At 40.5% G+C, this 26,034-nt stretch overlaps 1 protein-coding gene across 1 annotated transcript in view; it reads right to left on the reverse strand.

The window, feature by feature from the left end:
* Window positions 1-26,034, reverse strand: part of XIRP2 (xin actin binding repeat containing 2) — a 131,623-nt gene that overhangs the window by 35,749 nt on the left and 69,840 nt on the right. The window contains exon 2 of the mRNA XM_018554247.1: window positions 2,805-2,944. Within this exon, the coding sequence (XP_018409749.1) occupies window positions 2,805-2,944 (140 nt within the window). The remainder of the gene's footprint in view (window positions 1-2,804; window positions 2,945-26,034) is intronic.

A 26,034-nucleotide genomic window follows, 5' to 3' on the forward strand; every position in this document is an offset into this window, starting at 1 on the left:
TATTTAGTTCTGTGCATTAAAGTGACCATTGTTATTCTTTTTAATATCCCACATGACAGTATCTGTGTATAGAGGTTGTTGTAAGCTCTTTATTGTTCATCAGTTTTTGTTACTGTATGTCTGCAACATAAGCCGCTCGGCCAGGTTCGGGAGCTGTATGGGCTATTGTGAATAGCCCGTACAGCACCCCTTCGGTTCTACTGAACCGAAGGGGTCCTGGGGCCAAAGCTAGCCAAAGGATCGGCCGAAGCTACGGCTAGATCCTTCGGCAGCTTCGTGAATAGACCCCTCTGTGTCAAAATATATTTTACCTTCACAAGTCAGATGTTCAGAGATACAGAGAATACCAGTGTAGTAAATATAGCCAGTTCCAACCTTACCCGATTGGTTGGAACACACTGTGCCAAGCTATGACAGCAAGCTGTAAGCCAACAGAAAATACATCTGAATACAAAATACCCCCTAAGAAATCTCCTGCTTGCACTGAGATGAGTCACATTTCAGGGAACCTCAGCAACAGGAGTTTTTTTTTTTGGTGAGATTCTCTCAAGGCTCATTGACTTCTATAGCAATGGTTTATGAATCCATTAAAGGACAGTTGTTTAGAAACACAAGGCGGAAAAATGAATCAATGAATGAATATCTCAACCACAGCTCCAAGCTTGCTCCTGTGATCAACTTTAATTTAAATACAAATTAGTAAACTAAATGTCGGATTATAGTCCATCAGGGGAGCGAGCTTGGATCGGTGACTACTTTACAACACACACAGGTACCATGGGTAACAAAAGAAGCCACCCTCCAAAAGGAAGGACAGGGTCAGCACCAATTCAGAGATGATTTGAGGATCCACAGCCGAGTGATACATAAATAAGATACATTTTGTTAATAGTTAAGGTGCTTGAATAGATTTTTAAGATTTCATTTAATTTCATTCAACTAAGCACAGTGTTCCAAATCTTGTAAATGTTTAACAAAAATTAAAAACCAGAAGGGAGCTAATCTAAACTGAGAGCTTCCACACCTATAGTAAATCATCCCCAGTGACTATTATTGCTTACTGATTGCTTAGTTGATTGGCTGAGTCGGGGACAAATGCTGCAGAGCTTTAGAGGTTTTATGTCTAGTGGCTCGAATTTAAAAGGCACTGCATGCCTTGCCGATACTTACAACAAACTGAATACACTGAATTTATCACTTTAGGATAAAAACACAGTACTATTCGCTGCTAATAATAAAATCCCTGCAGTGAAAGAAAAAAAAATATGCATTGGAAAAGGAGAACAGCTGAAGCAGGCATGTTTGATCCTATTGATGCTTCAGCCACACGCCTTGTGGAAAGTAAAATATCCTTCTACCTAGATATATGGACAGCACTAACGAAGCGCCTGAAACAACTGCCCACTTCTTCTGGAAAATATTTTCCTCTTACAATGGAAATTAAAGCCTACAGGTGGCTAGCTATCCTTGTATAAAAAACAAATCTCAAAACACAGTGATATATCTTGTAACACTTTAAACAAGGAACAGTTTTAAACTTTGCCCCAATTTTCAATCTGGGCTAAGTTAACCCTACATGTGGAAATTTAATAGAGCAATTCAGCTTTTCATTCAACTTTTTTTGTTGCATTTACAAAGCAGTTGAAGACATCAAATTCTGGTTTTGATAGTTTTCAAGCAGATGGGATCGAAATTGCCTTGATTGATCCTTTGAGAAAAATTCAACTGCTTCATAAGACCTTGTGTATTTTCTGTTCCCAATTTCAGTTCAGCCTTTTAATAAACTGTGCTGAAGCTGTCAATTTATTGCCCAGTTTTCGACTTCACAATTGATTAAATTGTGGTGGTCAATCAAACAACTGCTTAGTTTCTGGCAATTACTTGTGATCATATTTGTGATTCTGAGTGAATGAAAAGTATTTGAAAGGACTTAAAATTTCCATGTGTATGGGCAGCATTGGAGCTCTAAACCATAAACGGCAGAAAAAGCAGTTTTGAAGGCTTTTTATTAGATTCACTGGACAAGGACCCATCCACACTGCCATTGTCACTGCCACTGTTTAAAGTCCACCTGCAACCAAAACTCTTTTTCTATTTTGGATAGTGGGAACAGTTAGAACTACTTTTAGGCTTTTATTATGTGTGTCTTTGTTGGGAAACTTTTGCTCACTTTTTGTGTCTTTGATGGGTGTCAACCAGAACAATAGAAAGCAAAGAAAAATATCCCTACACTTCGGCTGTCACTTATGCCTTCGGCTAAGTTGAGCCGCTCGGCTGCCTTCGGCTGCTGTATGGGCTATAGTGAATAGCCCGTACAGCAGCCCTTTGGTTCAACTGAACACAATGACTCCAGCAGCCAAAGAGAGCCAAAGGATCAGCCGAAACTACGGCTGTATCCTTCGGCTTCATAGTGGATAAGCCCCTATACTTCAATTCTAAGTCATTAAACATGTTACCTTTGCCCACAAATGTTATAATGTTTTAAGTTCTGTTATACAGCATTGCCCAATGTTCTTTGCTGCTTTTTATTTTGCTTACTTATATTACTGTACCTTCTTGCAACACATAAGGTTAAAAAAAAACAAAAACATAAATGTCAAAAAAGGACCCAGCTCAATGGACCACTTGGACTTTTTCTGCTTTCACTCTTCTATGTTTTTATGACCCATCATTTATTTGGGTTCTTGATTTTGCTTTTGTACTTGCTTAATATAGTTATATTATTATTTAATTCTGTTATAAAACAAATAATAACAGTAATATTATAATAAGTTACTATACACACACATACATTTTTTACTTACATTCATGTTGGATGTTTGGTTCTTGCTGGTAGCAGCTTCTTGATACATGGCCATTCTTTCCTTTAGTGGTAAAGATTCCAGTAGATCTAATGGAATACTTCCAATATTGGTGGTCTCTTTGAAATTTTCCTTCTTGCCACCTAATAAAGATTAAAAAAAATATCTGTAAATGGGCTTGCATCTACCATTGCATAGGACTGCCCCACCCTAATGAAAATATTTTATGTTACTTAACTAAACATATTCAGGCCTGACACGCTATGCTATTGTACCTCATACAATTTACATCACATTCCCTTAACACCAGCGATAACCACACTGCTCAGTGTACACCCTAAAAGCAAACATGGCAGTACTTCCACATATATGCAATGAGATGCAATGATTAGACTTGACCCCACCGTGCAGTCATATGTCTCCTCTATCATAAAAGGTCAAAAGTCAGTAATTTACTTATAGGGCTTGATTTACTAAAGGCAAAACGGCTGTTCACTTTGCAAGGGAATTTGCACTTTGCAGGACAAAAAAAAACACCACCTCAACGTGTTTAGTGGCTCTAGATGACCACTTCCTTAGGAGGGTATGGAGAGACACTTGCTGAGATGTGAGTCTCCTGGTATGTATGCAGTGGTTTTTATGTTGACTTTTCAGTCAGTAAATACCCACTAATTGAAAAACAACCCAGATGGCCTTGGTCTTGTTTCTGGGTGCCTTTGCTATCGCTGAATCTTGGGGTACCTTTTTTTCCTGCCTGCCGCATCAATACCTATTTGACAGGGGGTCTAAAACTTCCACAAAACTAAGAAAAAAATAATTTGGCTATACATACACTGTAAAAGACGGGCTCTTTGTAAGACATGCAATGGTGTAATAGTCTTTATTTATGTTGTTGATGTGTGAGGCTGCACAGAGCAGACTGTGTTAAACTAAATTTCAGTTTCAAGGTACATGTTTAAGCTGCTGTGATTTTATTAAATCCATACAGGGCCACTTTAGTATAAATGTATATGATTTTTTTAGATGCTTCTAAATTCTCATGTCAAGCTTGCATAGACACTGAAACATAAACACAGTTGGACTTTCATCCTGCATTTGTTTTTTCTATTATTTGCTTTCCTTAAAGTAAGCAATAAGTACAATACAGGCACTGGAAACAATACATCTGCACAATGCAGGCACCTATAGGCTACCTTTACACAGCCCCTCCAATGCTGGGGGTGTCCTGAATCATGTGTTTTACGATGGGAATTTTAACATGTTCTAAAAGGGTTGGAAGATAACTCACTTTCCTGCTTCCTGCACATTCCTATTGGCCAGTAAGGCATGCACATCATTGTGATGGGGCAAAAGAATAAAGTGGTATAGGGCAACCCAGCTGTCTGTGCAATTTGGAAATGTCAAAACTGGTATCTTACAGTAGCTTATGATTTAGTGCTGGAGGAATCAAATAAAAGTATGTACAGGCATTGTTAGGTGCCTGCATTAGACTGCAGTGGCTTGTTAATACATTTATGGATCTAACAGGTTTACTTTATAATATTAATAGTGATTTTCTATCTGGCTATTAGGTTGATATATAATATTTCAACTGCAGGTGGTACTAATGGTGAAATCTGAAATTGCAGCTCCTGTTCCTGGTACAATTCAAGAGGTGATGGAACATGAGGACCCTCTAAATCTACACTGAGTTCCTGACATTAGCCAGAAAGTTCAAATACCTGGTTGATCAAGTTATTTTTTTATATTTATATTTAATAGTATATTTAATAGTACAAATATGCATATATACTTATATGCAATGAGGATATTTGGAAAGACTTAATTTATAAAACTGCATATTTGTGTGCTTACTGACAGCGCTATTTTATAAAAGTATAAAGGATTACATAAAATTAATGAAAAAAGTAGAACCATGCTGTTAAACTACTCAGATTAGATGAAAGTCAAATTGTACGTCTAGTAGCATACAGACTCCCAGTGATGATCTAAAACTAACATTAAATAGAATTGTTATCGACTCGTCCTACAAAAGAAGCAGTGGATTTATTTTGTTTGCTAAAAAAGAGACACTGTTTTTAAGACCCTGCATTTGGAGTCTATGATTTATACTAGTTATAGGGTTTTCTTTCTTTTTTTTTAAGTATAAAGTGCATGAAAACAATAAAGTATGTGCTGTATTGCTGCTTTCCAAAGAACTCTGTTAAAACCGCAATAAATCTCATCCATCTAGCAATGAAATTCTGATAATTTGCTTCAAAATAAGAAGCAGTAGGAGTTCTACCCCAGAGTAATATTACAATGTATGAAGATAATTAGTAATACTAGATGTTTGCCTTAGTGGGTCTGCATTTAATTTAGTTTCTCATGAATAATATATCAATAATCTACACATGTCTGTTTTCTGGTAAGAAGGATTTTCTAATTCAGTGACCCAGATGATCTGATTTTTATAAATTATACCCAAGGAAATAAAAACAGGGCAACAGATAGAGGAGGTGCGGGCCAGAGCAACCAATCAGATTCCGGCTGTCTTTTTCCCAGTGCAGGTTTTTATAGAACATAACATATTTTTGATAATTGTTGCAGTCAGTAGTTTTATTACTTCTTCCCAGTTCATGAGATCCAATGAACTGGGAAGAAAAAAAGTCATTTGAAGGCTCCAACTTTTTCTATACATATACAGTTCAAAGGGCAGAATTTCTAATGTGAATATGCAGTCGCGAAAAGGGATGTAAAAGGTGCAGTAACTCTAACTCTAGAATTCACCTTTAATCTAATTGGTTGTTTTGATTGGCTGTTTTATCCTGCTATTGGCTGGCCTTTAACATTGTCAACCTAATGGCCTCTAATAATGCTATGGCTAGGACTAGTACATTCATGATTATCCTAAGGGTGCTACAATGGGAAAAGCACTTTTTCCAGAGAGATATTCTAATTTGTTCTAACGCGTGGCCTGTCTAATACTTTCCTCTTTTCAGTGAGAAGAGAGTAGATGGGTGTTTAGTAGACATATTCTGCTTTAGTATGTTGGACTAACAACAAAAGGAACAAATACACTTTAGGATGGTCACAGACAGACAGATATCTCTTGAGAATGACAGGTGAGGAAATATCTGCTTGGCCCTATACTCAGTACCAATTTTCTTTTCACTCATTCTTCTTCTCTGCATGTGTTGGAAAAACTTCCATGTGCAATAATGTGCTCAACAGGATCTCTGAGGCACTTGTTATTGCTCTCCAGCAAATGCAAATGTCATTGAATTTACTGAGCCATTTGAGTTCAGCCTTATCATGAGAAACCTGTCAATGCTAGACAAAGACTGTAGTTGACCCCAGGTTCTCAGTGGTAAACACAGACTGTAGCAGACCCCAGGATCTCAGTGGTGGACACAGAATGTAAAGGGCCCCAGGCTTTTAGTGGTAGACACATACTGTAGATGGCCCCAGGCTCTTAGTGTTAGAAACAGACTTTAAATGCCCCAAACCACTCAGATGGGACTCGGGCAGTCAGTGTTAGACACAGACTGTAGAGAGCCCCATGCTCTCAGTGGTAAACACAGGCTGTAGAGGGCCCCAGACATTTAGTGTTAGATGAAGAATGAAGACGACCCATAGGCTTACAGTGTGTTAAACACAGACTGTAGAGGGCTCTGAACTGTCAGTGGTAGACGGTGACTATGAATCAGGCTGTCAGTGTTAGATGCAGACTGCAGAGGTCTTCAGCATCTCAGTGGTAGACACAGACTGTAGATGACATCATGCTATCAGCGTAAGACACACATTATAAATGGCCCAGGCTCTTAGTGGTGGACAAGGACAGAAGAGAGCCCCAGTCTATCAGTGGTAGATAAAGACTGTAGAGGGCCTCAGTCTGTCAGAGGTAAATACAGACTGTCGAGAGCACCAGTCTGTCAGTGGTAGATACAGACTGTAGGGTGTCACAGTCTATTAGTGGTAGACACAAACTGTAGGGGGCCCCAGACTGACAGTGGTAGATAAGGACTGTGAAGATCCTCAACCTGTCAGTGGTAGATACAGACTGTAAGGGGCCTAAGCCTAGACTGTTAAGGGCCCCAGACTCTTAGTATTGGACAGGGACTATAGAGATTGGGCGTCTCTGAGCTCCTTATGAGGCACCTTGTACATACAGACACTACAGATAGTCTGACAAAGAATCACACCCACAGCAACTTGCAGGGCAAAGCACAATCCCCTGAACCCTGTGCTCTTTTTTTAAAATCTAATTGTGGACATTTGTCTAACTATGTACCATTGAAATGATAAAATATCTACAATAAAATCTCACTTCTATTTTAATGTCATACAGTCCCTAAATCATATTCAACCTTTAATGTTAGACAAAGTCTGAAACTTGTAAACCATCAATATACCTTAATATGTATGAATAGCTTAAAACTGTATGCCAGGGTAAAATTAATAAAACACATATGCACTACATCTCTTCAATATAAACACATTTCCCATGTCAGCCCTGCCCATTTATCTTTTGCTAAGCTACAGTATCCCTCCTTTTATCCTAATTTATCACAATTTAGAAAGTTTTTGTAGTCCAAGATGAGAACTGATTAGTCTCCTTGAGATATTACAGAGAGACACGACTGCTCTGAATTTTTGACAGGTATTTTTTTTTGCACTTATCTAACAGAAATAACTAAATGCTTTCAATAGTATATTTAGCAGAACAAAAGGGAACAGATAAGATAAGTTCATTGTTAGGGTTTGCATACACCTTAAATGTATGCACTGAAACATTGAGAGCAATACAAAAGTATGATACTCTCTGTATAATAAAGAAATCTAAATATTTTTTTTCTAAATATCAATAAATTACAAAACGGTTTGTTCAGCAGTTGCAGAAGTACTATTATGTGTATTTTACAAAAGTGAAAACTTTCCATAGTAATCAATACAGGTGAAACCCCCTTTACAATCTGAGAATTTCTGACCTAAATTACAACTTTGTGCACACAGATAGAATGATGAACATAGGAGGGCTAATATATGAGTCACACCTAGCTGGTATAATATATAAATGACTGTTGTACTTCAAGCATCTTGGGCTATCACAAGTAGAGGCTGCTGGTTTTGGTAATGAGCACTTAAAATTAAGAAGAAGAGAGTGCAAAATTTAAACCACATATATGAGAGTATGTGGTTTCTATTGCTGAATATGGCAAAAATGTCAAGTAGCATGATCATTAGCTGAGTTCTTGTTTTTTTCACAAGTGAGCATCTGACATAACACAACACATGCCTGATGTGCACCAGGCAATTCATCTTCCATAAAATAACAAAATATTTTAGCGGAAATATTTTTGGAAGAGGAACTTCTAGTAAAGTATAAGCAAATTAAAGGGTAGTTCCTTGTTTTAGTACAATAGCAGGGTCACTATAATCACCTAGTATTGATATTTGTTTTAAGCAAATTAAACTTGAATTAGATATACAGTACATTACGCACTAAATACCCATGTGGTTATCTGCAGCTTTGAATCCACAGATTTGTTTCTACTTATCTGTATACCAGTGGGGAGATTTTCTTTCACTTGCCATGTAGATCATGAGATTCCCTAAGCCCATTATGGGTAAAACGCTTTGAAGGAGTAGGAGAAGGGTCTCTTTGGCTATGATTCTGTACATGTTACAATGAAACTTATTTGTAAAAGTGTGGCTTTCCCTATTTAATGAAATTAAGAACATTTCATACAGTTGTCACCTTGAGTTCCCCCACTGGAAGACTTCATGTTCGATTACAGCTCAAGATTTTGGACTTTTCCTCACGTTTAGTCCCAGTGGCAATTGTTACCAAGTCAGTTAGAGAGTGTGAGTAGGGACACAGCAAAAAAAAACAACCTTTTAGGGTTAATGACCCTTGCACACTCTACCCAAAACTATAAAAACGGCTTTAAAAACAATTATGGCCCCATTCACACCTGTAAGTTTAGGTGCGATTACGGATTCATGCATCAGGAACTTGCATTTTCCTGCAGCAGGAATCCCTAATCTGGTGTTTGCAGGCAATAGCTGTCACCCATTCACCCGACACACCGCATTTAAACTTATGTGAGATGGTTACATGTGGTTAGGAATACATCCTACTTTTTGTAAAAACATTCTGAACATTACACATGTCACGTAATAGCTATACTGTAATACATTTATTTTCCCCAAAGAATATTGTAAAATGACAAATAATATCTGGATGGTAATTGGAATCTTACTTCAAATGATTAGCAGGTCAGGGAGCGTTCCCCTCTATACACAGCTTTAATAATGAAGCTTATTTGTTACCTGCACCATACGGACCAAATACCGACATTTAAAATGATTTCTCAGTACAGCAAACAAGCAACAGGGCAGAGCTACTTTCTTAATAAACACGGCCTACAACACATAGAAGGCGCTTGTACCTGCAGGAAGCACACAACTGCCATTCACATAGGTATCATGTGTTAACGTAGACTAATGATTCTTTTTTCTTTTTTTCTTACTGAACAATCTGATGTCTTATAATCTTTTAACCATTTGTATACACTATAAATTTATTACAGGATGAATTAATAAAAAGCATGCTAGGCTTTCTTATACCAAAGACCAGCAGTACCTTTATTCTTTCTGTCAGACTGTGTTCATCCACCTTTTAAAATATTAAAGCAAAAAAAAAAAGTACTTCTTTAGAATTTGAAGGTTAGATAAGCTTTGAAGAAAAACATTACATATATAACGTTATATATTGAAGGACATAACTTGACAGCTTTAAATACTAGAGAGCCTAGTTCCTTGTAGAGTTGCAATCTAACATCTGGAAGGTCAGGGGTTGCTCAAACTTGCATGAAACCACTGCTGTACCCAGCATTGTTTGACAGGAACTCCACAAAGTATTTTACTCTCCAGTTGAGTCACAGGTGGATCTGTCATAATGACTTATTCTCTCTGTGCTTCATACTTTCATGAAAATGGCAACATGTACCTAGAAAACAATTCTTGTTGGTACGCGGAGCCAGGTTTGAAAATGGCTTTTACCAAAATAATAATGTTAAAAGTCCTCAAGGCTTGAAAGGAGTTCTAGTGTTTCTCAATAACTCACAATAATCATTGCAAAGTTGCCAGGAAGAGGTGATCGTAATGAAGAACCTCATACAGGTTTTCAACTAGCAGAAAATCCACTCCAGGGAGTGTGGAAGCGGACAATCAGCACAAACACATGCTTTGCAGCATTATTCAGCAGTCTGGGAAAGATTGTCAGAATACGGTGAATGCGTTCCAGTAAAACGTATGATGGCATAGTGTAGGAAACCAGCTTCCTTCAAAAATGTATCTGCTCTGTGCATATTCTGCTCCTTCTGGAAGCATTTTTAATAAAATACTGCGCTACAGTTTTGTTTTGTTTTTCCATCAAAAGTTATGTAAAAAAAATGTAATTTTCCCATCTCAGGCTAAAACTACTGTATATTTTTAGTTGGATAGGTTGGGGAAGGTTAGAACCTCTGCTGAAGTTTTATTGCTCAGCAATCCTTAATTTGTTTCCTCACTTTCTTTCTGTTGTACGTACGCAAAATAGAAAGAAAGTGAGGATGAATTTTGCGTACAGGGAAACAGGCAATAATAGAAGTAGTTCAAGTGTATGCAAAACCAAAACCTCCTTTTTAGTTTTGGGTAGAGAGTAGGAAAGGATAACAATCCCTCTAAGGTTTTGTTAATCCAGAAAGAGAAAGATAGCATAAAGATGCTAAACTACAAATGAGACCAAGGAAACTAGTAATCCACAAAATAATTGAAAAAACAGAAAATGCGTTTTTGGGTTTTAAACATTCCCCCTTCATCAGGGCTACAAGGATACAAATAAAAAACAAACATTTAAGGGTCTATTCACGAAGCAGCTGAAGGATCTAGCCGTAGCTTAGGCTGATCCTTCGGCTAGCTTCGGCCCCAGGACCCCTTCGGTTCAGTAGAACCGAAGGGCTACTGTACGGGCTATTCACTATAGCCCGTACAGCTCCCGAAGTCGGCCGAGCGGCTCAGTTGAGCCGAAGGCATATGCTTCGGCTTGACTGAGCCGAGGTGAAAGCTGAAGCCGGCCGACAGCCTGATTCTGACAGCTGGACGAAGCCAGCCGTGATCTTACGGCTGGCTCAGGCCACTTGCAGAGAGATCAGCGTCCCTGGTTACTGGCTAACCAGGGACACTGATCTCCAGACAGCCCAACTCTCCCGGGCGCTCCGGGAGTCTCCTGCTTCCGGCCGCTCAGGAAAGAAACACTGCTTTTTCTAAAAAAAGTAAAAAAATGTCACCATAGGAATGCATTACTAGATTCCTATTGGCTATTTCAATTTGCAACAGCCAATAGCAAACTATCTATTGCATCCACCCACTGCTGCTGTCAATCAGCAGAGGGGACCTGCAGTTCTCCATCAGGCCCCCACTAGTGATTGACAGCAGCAGAGGGTGGGTGCAATAGCTAGTTTGCTATTGGCTATTGCAAATTGAAATAGCCAATAGGAATCTAGCAATGCATTCCTATGGCGAAAATGTTTTTTTCTTTTTTTTGACGGCAGCAGAACTGCCGGCCAATAGAAAACAGTTGGGCGGAGCTAGCTGTCACTGCTAGCTCCGCACAATTTTTCTATTTATTTTTTTGTACTTTTTTCACAATTTTTCTGTTCTGCTCGGTCCAACAGAGGGAGCGAGCAGGACAGCCGAGCCGAATGCCGCTCAGCGGCATTCGGCTATTCACTCACTGCTGTTCGGCATCGATAAGAATAGACCGAACAGCAACGAGTAGCCTGCCGGAGCTTCCGCGTAGCCACTCCAGATGTTGGATCGGCTGAGTCGAACTCCTTCTGCACTTCGGATCGGCCGAACATGCTGAGCATGTTCGGCCAACCCGAAGACACGCGCAGCCACCCGTTGTACGGCAGCTTAGTGAATAGACCCCTTAGTGTGTTAAGAAGTGATCTCTCTGGAGTATATCCTCACAGTTTGTATAAAAGTAATATACTGTATGGAGACTTTAGTATCTAATAATAATACTACAGAAACAAACCATCAATTAATATGATTAAACTCATTTGTACAAAATTAAGAATCCAAATTAAAAAAAAGAATTAAAAAATATACTTTTCCCTCTGACCACCAGTGTAACAGGCATTCCTCCCACTGACCACCAGTGTAAAGAGGGCATTTTTCCCACTGACCACCAGTGTAAGGAGGGCATTCTTCCCACTGACCATCAGTTTAAAGGGCATTCTTCCCACTGGCCACCAGTGTAATAGGGCCCTTCACTGACCAGATGTGTAAGGAGGGCATTCTTCCCACTGACCAAAGGTGTAAGGAGGGGATTCTTCCCACTCACCCCCATTATAAAGGGCATTCCTCCCACCGACCATCGGTGTACCAGAGCCCTTCACTGGCTACCAGTGTAAGGGTGAACTTCTCCACCAACCATCATTGTAAGAGAGGGTAAGTCACATTTCCATAAAAATGAAAAGGTAAACTAACTAACCACATTCTTCCCACTCCCCTGGTCCCCACAGCACTTAGCTGCTGTGAATACCATCTCTCAGCCCCCACGCCAGCTGGTGTAACAATGCAACACTATTATGAAATGGTGATTTTACCCTTTTAACACCGATGTGAGGTAGTATTACAATTTCCACTGTCTGAGTTTATTTACTGCTCATTACCATTATTATTATTTGTTCTAACTTATTATTATTACTTTTATTTGTTATTATTATTATTACTTTTATTATTATTCTTATACATTTAATTTACTGTTCATGCTAAGAGACATGAATGTTATTTTAAGCGTTTCTCCATGTTTTAAAGGCTGAAAAGGCTGCTCTCTTCAAAACTATATAGAATGTTTCTGCTGTAACTGGGCTTCAGAGGGTGTGTTACTGAAGGGACAGACTAGATTTAGCTGTATCCAAATAATTAAATTTTATGTTCACATTATGATTAAAAATAAAAACTTGCTTTGTTATTTTATTTGCTACACTATATAATCTTAATAGGTGACTGTGATAAATTAAAGCAGGAGAATTAATGATACGCAAGCTGCATTCATCCATAACAACCAATCAGATTTCATCATTTACTCCTTGTGTTGTAAAGTGGCCACTGCTCCAAACTCATTTCCATGATTGACTACAATCTCATCTTTACTTTACTAATTTGTATTGAGTTTGTAGTCCATCACAGGAGTCAGCTTGGGGAACAAAAGTATCCACCCTCCAGAAGGGAGGACAGTGTCAGCGCCAATTCAGAGATGATTTGACAATCCAAAGCCGAGTGATACACTTTTGTTAATAGTTAAGGTGCTTGAATGCATTAAGATTTAATTCCTGAGTTAAGTGTCACTCTAATTAATTTATTACCAATAATCAAAGATGGTGGCATAGACCCTTTTTTTAACATTTTGGAACTGATCATAATTATTCAATACATAATGGGACTTTAATGCACTTTAATGTTAGATGACAGAGGCAGTGTGACCAGTGACATGCCATATAACATAAAAGAATGTTTCCAAATGACCAGCTTCTTACATTTGTCTTTTAAAGCCTAATTTTTCAGTTTGGTATATCCGTGAGCTAATTTTTTTTCGTCATCTTTCAATAAGCTTCTGCAGGAAAAAAAAAAAAAGTATTTTGTCAGCAAATGTTTCTTAAAAATATTACAGAGCTTTGATAGTGGAGTTTCTATGGCAGCCGAGGCTGTTAAGGGAGCTCTCGATGGTGGATTCAGAGGCGGCATCAGGCTCTGTTAATGGACAGTGAAATACATAGGGCCATTGCCTGCTTGGGCACAGAGGATTTAGACTGCTTCAAACATTATGAATTTAAATCACTCCAGAACGGTTCTTTGGTGAATACTAAAGATTTTATTTGCATGGTAAATATGTAATTATTATACAGGCATTGATAACAGATATAGCCATTTAACGCAGGAGAAACCTAAAGGATCAGTCCAACTAAAAACAGAGTCTGCTAGGCTGAGTAATTCATTGGCTTCTTTTGTCTTTTGGGAACTCCAGTGGAGAGATCTCCTCGTTTGCAGATGTCAGCTGTGTTTCTACCCTGTATAAAGTCTTACTTATTTCTACTATAACAGAACTGTTCAACTGCAGTTTAATCCTTATCTTCAGGTCCTAGTCCCTAATGATAAATTAATAACATCATTCTAAAAGTAATATTATTTTCATAAGATGTTCTGTTGCAAAACAAGCATGTGGCACAATATATGATGATAATGATAACATTGGTACTGACATATATTGCACCATATTATTACCAAAACACCAGCACTAAAATGTCTATGCTGATTACAACTGGTCTATTCCATGACCCCCTTGTAGGCAGCGGGACGTATCAGTAGACTCTAGTTCAGGCGTGTTGGCAATGGTATCTTTTAGCAAAGAGGGTTTGTCTTATAAAGGTAAATTTACAGGGAGGGTTAGTGTTAATGGTTACAGGAAGGGCAAAATTTTAGTTTTGGGTCTACAGGGAGGATTAGTGTTAGGGTTACAGAGAGGCGTAGTGTTTTGGTTGGGGCTGCAGGGAGGATAAGTGTAAGGGTTACAGAGAAGCATAGTGTTATGGTTGGGGCTGCAGGGAGGATTAGAGTTAATGTTAGGTTTACAGGAAGGGCTAGTATTATCGTAGTGTCTACATGAAGGATTAGTGTTAGTGTTGGGCTTAAAGGGAGAGCTAGTGTTATGGTAGGGTCTACAGGGAATATTCAGTGTTAGTGTTACAGAGAAGGATAGTGCTATAATTGGGGCTACAGGGAGGTGTCAGGATCCAGAGCACCCCCAGGTGGTGCTGGAGCCGGGTCCTGCAGTTCCTGTGCTCGCCTGCGGGTGTCTCCAGCAGCCAGGGACTGTAAGGAACCTGCAGCTCCAGTACTCACCTGCGGGTGTGCCCCAGCTGTGACTGATCATCCCATCACCTGGTGCTTCCTGGGAGGGTATTTAGGCCCTCCCTGCAGTCAGGAAGCTGGCTCAGTATTTGCGTCGCCTGCACTTGACTGATCCCCATAAACCTGAACCCTGCTTCCTGAAACCCTGCTTCCTATCTGCAGACCTGTCACCGACCCGGCTTGCTACCCGACCACTCTCTTGTATCCTGTTCCTGTACCGTGCTGCTGCCCTCCTGGTAACGACCCGGCTTGTACCTGACCACTCTTCTTTTATCCTGAGGCCTGCCATATATCTGCAGGCCTGTTACCCCTCCTTGTTGCTTCCCCCTCGTTGTAGGTGTGTGTTTGTCCCAACGGTGGGTTTATTACTTCACTGCTAAACCTGTGGGGAGTTGAGGGGGTTTGTAGTTTTGTTGTTGTGTAGCAAATAAACTGTGTGCATAGAACCCTATCCTGTGTGGGCATATTAATTTGGTCATCCTGCGTGGGTACCTGCATGAGGTGTGAGGATGCCTGTGCATGGTACCCTGACAGGAGGATTAGTGTTTAATTAGGTTAGAGTGAGGGCTAGTATTAGGGTAGGGGCTACGGGGTACATAGCCCCCTGTTGTGGGGGCTTCAGGGAGAATTAGGGTAGGGGTTACAGGGAGATTAGTGTTAGGGTAGGGGGCTACAAGGAAGATTAGTGTTACAGTGAGGGATAGTGCTATGCTTGGATCTACAGGGAGGATTAGTGTGTTTGTGATGGGGTTACAGGGCAGTCTAATACAAGGCTTGGGGCTTCAAGGAGGATTAGTTTTAAAGTTACAGGAAGGAATAGTGTTTTGGTTGGGACTACACCGAGGATTAGTGTTAGTGTTGGGCTTACAAGGAGCACTAGTGTTACAATTGGGGCTACAGAGAGGATTAGTGTTAGTGTTAGAATTACAGGGAGCGCTAGTGTAAGGTTTAGGACTACAGGCATAGTTAGTGTGAAACTGGATGTACGGCACTGCATTGCTCTCCGCACTGAAATCTAATAAATTGCAGCATGACCCCCATCATATTAAATGATGTATAACTCAGTAGACAAAAGTTCAGATATTATGCCATGGATCTAAATACCTAAATGGATGAGCTGTATTTCCAAATTTAATCTGCAGGTAGCACTGATAGGGAATCAGTGAATCATAGGGGGTGATTTACTTACCTTATAAACACACCACGAACATGTATACACCTCTGTAGTGTGTTCCCTCCCAGCATGATCTATGGGTGGAATCTAAACACCTTTGTAGTGTGTACACACCCAGCAGGTGTGTTGTGCAAAGCCCTGCCCTGAATTGCAAGGTGATGTTGTGTAAATTAGCTCTACATTGTGTTGCTTGCGTTGATGAATGCAGGAATGTAAATGCATGAGCTAACCATTTTTGTCTAAACTGTGAAGCAGCATTATATATGCATCATGTGCATGATTGTTCCATATATGGCATTAGTGGAAATATGCTTTTAGAGACTTTTTGGTTGATAAATACGCTTTGCTGTTTAAAAATCACACGCACCTGGTGCGTGCGTGTGTTTAGGTTAGTAAATCACCCCCATAGAATCTTACCCTGATGAAATCACCAGCCATAGAAGAATCAAAAGCAGCTAAAGTATTTTTATTGGAGTTAGAGAAACCTATTTTACTGAACTAGTTGTAAACTAGTGATCACTGGTTTCCAACCCCAATACAAAATGTGCACACTTCAGTAAATTGCTATGAGAGTAAAATTCAGTTGAAGTCTGTTCCTTTTCAGAGCATCGTACTAATATAACAAGGTTATATAACATTCCTTTTGCTCCTGAACAGACACAGTTAAAACACGCATAAAATATAAATGAACCTAGCTAGTCTTAATTACAATATTTTGTGGCAAGAAAGTGAAAAAGCGTAATCATAAACTTGGGCCTCTGTTTATGTGAGTGTGTTATTTTTATTTATTAAAGCTTCACAGAAGCAAATAGAATTATTTATGTTCTATGGTTCTAGAGCCACCAATTGGGATTTTATTTGGCACACAACGTTTCGGACAAAGCAGATCTAAGTTCAGCCTTATGGAAACTTAGCAGTCTTTTTCTCTAGACTATATAGGAACAGAGGTATAAAGTAAGTATAGAATATCTTCTTAGATAATCTCTTATTAAAAAGTCCTGAAAACCATTATGACATAAGTCTTGTATACACTAGGATTTTCTTACCTTGTGGATTACTGAAGCCTTACTAATGTCAATCAAGGTGGCACCAAGTCAAATGTTGTCTCAAATTAACTTAAGGCCCATTCACACCCCAATGAAATGGGCTCAATCACATTGTGGCATGCTCTAATAGGCAGCCCACTCAATGTTATGGGCTACAATATACCTCAATGCATGAACAAATGGTGCTGACACTGTACTTTGTGCTGTGGTGCATAGCAACACATGTGCACTTTGGAGGTGCACTGGGGTGTCTTTAATAGTGCCCCAATACATGTATTGTTTAATACTGGGCTCTCATTGTTATTATGTCCATCTGGCTTCACACCTGGCATTGTAGTTACCACAACACAAGATAATGCACCATGCACATGTTAGTCTGTTGTAGTGCCATTCATGTTTTCATTAAAGCAATGTACCTGCATTGCAGCACACCACAACGCATGCTAAACCACCACCGCGTGTTGCCATGCCTTGTGTTCTCCAAAAAGGGGTAAAATGTGGTTTCTTGTATTATGGGGTTATTTGGCACCCCTTCAACACACATTGGGTTCTTTGGCACCCCTTCAACCAGTGTAAAGCCAGTCAATGTTTTATTGTTTTGTTTTTATTTACTAGGTTCAGTATTAAAAAAAAACCTCTATTTCTTTTTGAGATGAAATATTCAACACTATACTTACTGTACATACTGCTGCGGGCACTTATCAGCCTTACCTATATTAATGGGCAAAGTGACAGGTTTACTGTAAAACATATCATACCAACATATCATGTTAATGTTACACCTACTGGTGTGACATCAAATAGATATTTGCGTATGTGTTATCACATGTATAGGAATGCAGATGGTGGAGCAGTTTATAATAATGAATTAACAATGTGTAAATGATGAACATTTGCAATCACTGCATTTATTTCCATTGTATGTAACAAGGCAGCTCTACCTACTGACCTCAGTGTTTTATAATTTACATTAAACTAATACATATGTCTGTGCTCCTTTGACTAAAAGAATATTTCCATTAAGCACTGTAAAACTCTTTGTTTACATTTTTCCCACACATGCTACAAAAATGTTTACACGAAAATGTTTTTAGTATCCCCAAAACAATACAATATTTTTTAAAGCAGGACCATAGGATAAAATTATGGTAGTTGCAATTTTTTTTATTTTGCATGATATTTGCGCACCTGTGAATCAAATCTAAATTTTTCAGTAACAAATTATGCTCCAATACATTTTTGTTAAAAAATAAGACTTCTTCGAGTACATGGATACCAAATATGTCAAAAGGTTAAAAAAAAACAGTACTAACCAAAAGATGATGCTTTAGAAACCTTTTAAGCGTATTCATTTAAAGTTAACTGTAACTAATGGCCCTACTATTGTTCTTCTGACTTTTTTTTTTTTTAAAGAATATGTTTATTTCAAAGATTTTCGTACATATCAGTAAACAAGACAATACAGAAGAACATGAAAGACAAGGAGCATATACATCAAGTGAAATAAAGACATAAACGTCATGGCCACTCCCAAGGCACTTCAGAATTATAGTGTTAAGGCACAACAACATCATACAACCTTCGTAATATGCATCAAATAACTTGACTGTAAGCTAGGGAGGACAATGTTCCAATGACAATGAACACCACAGCTCCAGGTTGTTCCCACATGGTGGGAGCCTCCAACCCTCCCGTCTGGGGGGGAGGAAAGAGAGAGAGGGGTGGAAGAGGAAAGTAGAGAGAGGGGGGGAGGGGGGGGTATGGTACAGCCACGGTTCCGGGGTACTCTACAATGCGTCTCTTCACTGAGGTGTCCAATTATAGCATCACCAGACTGGTAAAGCCCTCAGTAGTGCAGAAGTGCAACCAGACACTCCAAGTAGCAGTAAACTTGGCATCTCGGTGGTATAGAGCTGCAGTGAGCTCCTCCATCCGGCATATATTATGCATTTCAAGAACCCACTCACGGGTAGTAGGGAGAGTACTCGACTTCCAGTGACGCGGTATAACCGCCTTAGCCGCCATCACGAAAAATCTGAGGAGACCCTTCTTAGCTGATGAGACCGAACCTGGCAGCACGGACAGAAGGGCCACCTGTGGAGACCTGTCCACCTTGGTGTGAAAGATCTGATCATAGGTATCAAATAGTTTCCCAAAACGAGGTCAGTAGAGGGCAGGACCACCAGATGTGCAACATCGTCCCTGGGTGTGACAGACACCGCCAGCATAGTGCAGAGGTAGATGGATACATGGCCTGGAGTCTAGTAGGACAGTAGTACCATCTCGACAGGACCTTATAATTTCTCTCTTGATATCTGCTCGCTACGGACATGGTGTGTGTCAAGGCAAAGGATTTAGAGATGTCCTCATCCGTGAGGTTGCATCCTATCTCTCTCTCCCAGTCCCTCACAAAGGAGGGAGTAGGCGAGGCGCGCTCTGACAGCAAAAACCCGTATATAGTAGAAATCATGCGTGCTGGGGGGTCTCTGGAGACACATAATTTCTCAAAGGGAGAAAGCTCCCTCGTTAAGCAACCTCTCGCAGCAAGCCCGGTCAGGAAATCGCGTAATTGAAAATACGCCAGTCAGCTACCCGGCATCACAGTCTCCCTCTTCAGCAACCCAATGAGGGGCCGCAAAGTGCCCGCCTGCATAGCCTGACAAATAGGGCTAAAGGATCGAGACTCCCAACCAAGGAACTGGCGGGCGAGGCGTGCCGGAGGAAAGTCAGGGTTGTCCATGACTTGGGAAAGAGGGCTGTAATACGAAGAAATATTGGAGGAGCTAAGCGAGGCATCCCATACTTTGAGCATAGCGGGGAGAAAAAAGGGGAGGCTGGTGCGGGCGGGTCTAGAGGGGGGCGGAGACCAGAACAGGGATAGGGGGGAGAAGGACAGTCTTTCCCGGTCCAGTTGCACCCACAATTTGTTAGCAGAATGAAAAATAGTATCTAACAACCTAGTCAAAAGTGTTGCTTGGTAATAAAGTTCAAGATCCGGGAGGCCAACCCCCCCCCGAGCCTTCCTCCGCGTCAGAACCAGATAGCGGAGTCTAGCTGGTTTAGTCGCCCAGACATATCGTATGAGTAGCGAGCGTAATGTGCAGAAAAAGTATTGGGGGACCTCGATGGGGATGGTCTGGAACACATACAAGAGCCGGGGAAGCAAGTCCATTTTAAAGAGGGCCATCCTCCCAAACCATGAGTGGCGTAGTTTAGCCCAGTCAAGTAACCTGGTACAGACCAAAGAAAGCAGGGGCTTATAATTAAGGTTGAACAACTTCTCCCTCGTGTTAGCCAGGAAAACCCATTCTTCTGACTTTGATGTGTGTGGTTATACCACCTAACGTGTTGCACAATAGCTGTTAAGGTATACATATGCGTCCTTACATAAAACTTTATATTTTTTTTATCATACTTATTTTAATTTGTTCACTATTTTACTATTACAAGAGGCTAATTTTAAAATGCCATTTTCTGATTGCATAACAATTATAAAAAAACAAGACTTAATTTGGGTTTAAAGCTTAAATGTTGCTTAATGCAAACCTCCAGATGTTCGGGTTCATTCTCAAGCCGTATTAAAATTATTGCATCTGGATACTGATTAGCTGCAGTGAGCAACTATTCATTGTTTGACCAAATATATTAAATCCTGAATAATACTGATATGTGATTTTTAAAAATGTGAAATGCAATGTTTTTCTTTTTATTGTTTTATTTTCTATTCTAACTTACATTCTACCTGTAATCTTTTTTACTGGCCATCCATCAATTTCATTATGGCAGGCAACGCTGTTTATTAGCACACGGAAAGCAATATTTTAAAACTCTGCTGTTGTATAAGACGCACAGTTTTGTATATGTCCAGTAAAAGACAGATGTCAGAAAGTACAATCCCTGTATGGTGACAGGCTCTGTTGAATGATTCCACGCTGCATATCATTTACAGAAGACAACAAGTGTAAGCATTACAGCGCTAGAGACATACCCGCCCACACTGAGCCAGCAGCTGTGTCTTCACAGGAGTGTGTGCTATTTATATGACTGCTTGCATGGCTCTAGTAAACAGCATCCTAATTGCTATATGCAGAGACTTTGGAATGCTGAGTGCACTATGTGCAGCACATGAAGATGTCCCAATTTTTGTCTTCTTTAGGAAACTGCACCAATACACTATAGCATCGCTACTGGAACACACACAGTAAAGGGAAGCAATGTGAATTAGTGCATGACTCATGTGAATCAGGACAGGTAGAGTAAACTGTTCAGGTAGTCAGGTGGTAGCTAAGTTGTTGGAGTTTACTAGGTTAAGGTTTAGGTCAGAGTCAGGCTTAGGCATAAGAGAATTTAAGCCCGACTCCAGGTTTGGCACCAACCAGTCATTACAAGTAAGATAAGAAAAAGCAGCGCACAGTAATGTGGGAATTGATCAGGGTAATAGACAATCAAATAAAGGTTCAAAGACCTAATCCAGAGGTGGTGAGAGGACAGGTGAATGCATGTAGTCCTTCATCTCCTGATGATCAGGGAAATTCCGCACTTGAACACGGAAGATAACAAAACAGGCACATATCATGCATTAAAAGTGCATTTTTAGTAATAAATAGCCAAAACCAAAATCCCAGCATTTAGACATTGAAAGGTACATCAGAGGCAATCCAGGGATGCAGCAGAGAGCTCAACAGTCACTGGCCAGTCGCTGGGCTCCAAGAAGTGTCAGCTGGCAAATGTGGGACAATGCTTGATCAGCTTCTTCCCCACAGTCGGACATGGTGGAGATTGACAGATCTGAACCTAGGAGTGCTCAGAGCTGAGTGCTTCCAGGTTTATTCTTTACAGGGAGATCTGCAAATGGATGTTTGCTGATCTCATCAGCGGCGTATTTAACTTTGCTGCTGCCCTAGGCAAGGCAGCAGCGCCGCCCCCTCCCCCGCAGCTTCTCGGAAAATCCCCACCCAGGGGGAAAAATGAGAACAAACTCAGCTGGGGGTTGTGTACATGCAATGTAATGCATTGGTGGTAAGAAAAGGGATGAAGCTCTTTTTCTATTTACAAAAATTAAAGCAAAAAAAGTTATTATATTAGATTAAAAAATGTGAATACTTTATTGTCCACAGTCTCGGCACAAGTGCACTTTAAATATTAGGCTAAGGTTTTATTTTAAAACATTATTTTAAAGTGAATACAAAACAAAGCAACAGGTACACTTTAAAGGTAGCCCACTACTTACCTTCCTGGGGCTCCAACCCTGCCACTCCATTCAGCTTCCAGGAGTGAAGAGAGTAAACCCTTTGTAAGATCTCAGGGCTGTACATGAATCTAGTCAAATCCATACAGCACTGATTTTGTTTTTTTGGGAATGATAATTTAAGTGCACATTTTGCATTTAAAATGAAAATACCGCTTTCTTTCAAAAATTATATAATTTCCCAGAAAACTCAGCAATACTGTTTATTTATGATGCCAAATAAATTGGGCAATGCATAAAGTATGCAAGTTTTAGTAAGGATCAGTAAATGTATTTTCAGATCTTACTTGCAGCACCATCTGCTGGTGATGTCTGGTATTGCAATGGGATTAGATTTTTGCACTCGGGTTCTGTACTAGTAGAATTTCCTGTAGGATTGAGATTGCATTGCTTCCTGGAAAATGAACTTCCCCTTTTGGGTGTTGTTCCACAGGTAATGATACCCTGCTGCTATAAAGATTTCTCCCAACCACATTGCAGCTGTAACAGGTTAAACTCAGCCTTTACAGCTTAGCCAATTATTGTCATGATTCCAGTATAGAGAGTGTTAGAGAATCCCCTAGAAGACAGAGATTTATGGCATTGCAAGCCCTTCAATGGCTTTTCTATAGAAAAAGCTAAAAAATAGGTGGCAAGCAAGCACTGCCATCAATCTGTTTCTGGTGGAGATTCCGTTTTAATTTTCACAGAACACACCAATGAATTTATAAAAAATTCAAGACAGATAGCTCCAGTCTACAATTGTTGCCACAGCTGTGTACAAATGACATGTACCCTAGATAGTATTGTAAGAAAAATATGTTGACTTGTTTATAGATGTGACAAACCAGATTAGATTGTGAAACAAGAATATGACTGACTAAGCTAACACTGACATAATTACAGAGCATCTAGACATCTGTCACCCATAGACAAAATAACATTCCGCAACTTATTAAATGACATTTACTCCAGTACACCACAAGGAAACACAGAGAGGTCATAACTTTTCCTATTGCTTAATCTCGAAGCAGAACAAAAGTACATCCTCTGTGGCCGCAGTCTGAGAAAGCTGCAATCATGACAAAAATATCTTTCTTTTCTATCACTTTCTAATCTTTCTAATAAACAGAGTTTGTTTATGATTAAAAAGTTAATCCAGGCAGATTGAGAGTTATGACTTTGGTTAAGGAGGTAAGTGTGTAAGGAGGCTGAATGCTGGCATATGGCAATGCAGATTCTGTGCCAAAATACCAATTTGTAGCCATGCCATGGATGTACGAGTGTAACTCTAACATTTTTCTTAGATATTCAAAACATAGGTAGTTTCCGAATTCTTTACTGCACATGTGTTAAAATTCAACATCTTAGAAATGTATGCACATCAGTTTCATTCCACCAGGACTATTCCAGCAGCCGCAAGACACATTACGAAGTGACGAGTCATGGAGCTGCAACAAGAGCGGTTGTCCTCATTTACAATTTTCTGGACACGGGCCACGTTTTCTGGAGTCACTGCCGTAGCGGGCCTTCCCATATGTTTGTTGTCCTGTAGCGAACTACGGCCCCTTCTAAATTCTCAAAACCATCAGGATAGTTGCCCGCGATGGTGCTTCATCCCCAAATGCAGAGTGTAACCTCTGCATACAGTGTTCTTCATCCAAGCCAACTTTAAAATCATAGAAAATCATTGCAGCTCCATGACTCGCCACTTCATAATGTATCTTGCGGCTGCTGGAATAGTCGTGGGGGGAATGAAACTGCTGTGCATAAGTTTCTCAGATGTTGAATTTTAACACATGCGCAGTAAAGAATTAATAAACTACCCATATTTTGAATATCTCAAAAAAATTTCATCTTACGCTTACAGTTTTCTCTTAGTCCCTCTGTAATGTCCCACAAATACCTGTTGATCCTGCCAGTGAAGTCCATCTAATGCAGCTTCCTGTGATGGTGTGGCTACAATGCTGCACTGCTCCTCAATCCAGAGCAAAGTTGCCACTGTCATGAAAGCTATTCCTGCTTGCACTACAGAGGGATGCAAATGTTTCAGGGGGGCTTGACTTTCAGCACACACCCCTGCAACATCAGTTTCTTTGGAACCTGCACACTCACTGCAGTCTGAGGCACATGTAAATTGTGTTCATAAAATGGTTCTAGGTGGAAAAGTACAGTAAACTCCCCGTTATCTGGTATCCATGGAGATTCATAGATTCCGGATAAATGTATTTTCTGGTTGCTTGAGAGGTACTATGAGAAATTGGTTTACTAATACTAAACCCCATACTATACCATACCATAACAGTATGGGGTCTATTCACTAAGCTGCCAAAGGATCTAGCCTTAGCTTCAGCTGATCCTTCGGCTAGCTTCAGCCCCAGGACCCCTTCAGTTCAGTAGAACCGAAGGGTTGCTGTACGAGCTATTTGCTATAGCCCGTACAGCTCCTGAAGTTGGCTGAGCAGCTCAGTCGAGCTGAAGGCATATGCCTCGGAGCTGAGGTGAAAGCCGAAGCTGGCCGACAGCCTGCTTCTAAAAGCTGGGCGGATCTTACGGCTGGCTCCGGCCACTTGCAGAGAGATCAGTGTCCCTGGTTACCAGGTAACCAGGCACACCATCTGTCATTACACACTGAGAACCCGGCGGGGCCGCTATAATATCACAATGGCCTCTCCGGGTTCTCAGTGTATTATGACAGATGGCGTCCCTGGTTACCTGTTAACCAGGGACGCTATCTGTCATTACTCTCCAGGACGCTCTGGGAGTCTAATACGGCTCCCGGCTGCCCAGGAGATAAACACTTTCACCCTGAAAGGTTTACTCTGCTGGATCGCAGAGTAAACCTTTCCTTGGGATCTGTTTTTTTTTTTCTGACATGGGGCCGCTCCATAGGAATTCATAGCTAGATTCCTATTGGCTATTTCACTTTGCAATAGCCAAAAGCAAACTAGCTATTGCACCCGTCCACTGCGGCTGTCAATCAGCAGAGGGGGACCTGCAGTTCTCCATCAGGTCCCTTTCTGGCGATTGACAGCAGCAGAGGGCGGGTGCAATAGTTAGTTTGTTATTGGCTATTGCAAAGTGAAATAGCCAATAGGAATCTAGCTATGCATTCCTATGGTGGTTTTTTCTTTTTTATTCTGACGGCAGCAGAACCGCCCAGCCGATAGAAAACAGTTGGGCAAAGCTAGCTGTCACTGCTAGCTCCGCCCAATTGTTTTCTATTTTCTACTTTTTTAACTGTTTTTCTATTCTGCTCGGTACCACAGTGCTCCTTCTGCACTTCGGGTCGGCCGAACATGCTGAGCATGTTTGGCCAACCTGAAGCCATCCGCATCAAGCCGAAGTACGGCTGATTTTAGCTGGTGTACGGCTGAAATCAGCCGTACAAGCCCGAAGTGAATCGCCGAACAGCGTTCGGCTCACTTCACTTCGGGTCGGTTATTCACTCGGCTGCCTATGGCAGCTTTGTGAATAGACCCCTATATTGTAATCTAAACCATTAGCAATACATTGCAGTACTGGGAGTGATCACTAGCTGGCACTTGTTCACAGGATAACACAGCACTTTCACAAAAGATCGATCAGATTCCCATTTCCAGGATAACACAGCACTTTTTAGAGATCGTTCAGACACTCATTCCCTGGATAATCCAGCACATTAAGGCCCATTCCTGTACCTTTCCATGCTCCAGAGACTGCTCTCCCTCTCCTAGAAGGTGGCAGATCAGCAGAACTGTGAGTACAGAGGGGATTTTTTTTCTTTTGCCGGTTAGGTGGGAGTTCCGGTAAGCTGAATACCGGATAACAGAGTTTACTGTATAAGGGGGCATCAGGTTA

This window comes from Nanorana parkeri, unplaced genomic scaffold, assembly GCF_000935625.1.
Source record: "Nanorana parkeri isolate BGI_ZX_2015 unplaced genomic scaffold, ASM93562v1 scaffold149, whole genome shotgun sequence".
Taxonomy (NCBI): domain Eukaryota; kingdom Metazoa; phylum Chordata; class Amphibia; order Anura; family Dicroglossidae; genus Nanorana; species Nanorana parkeri.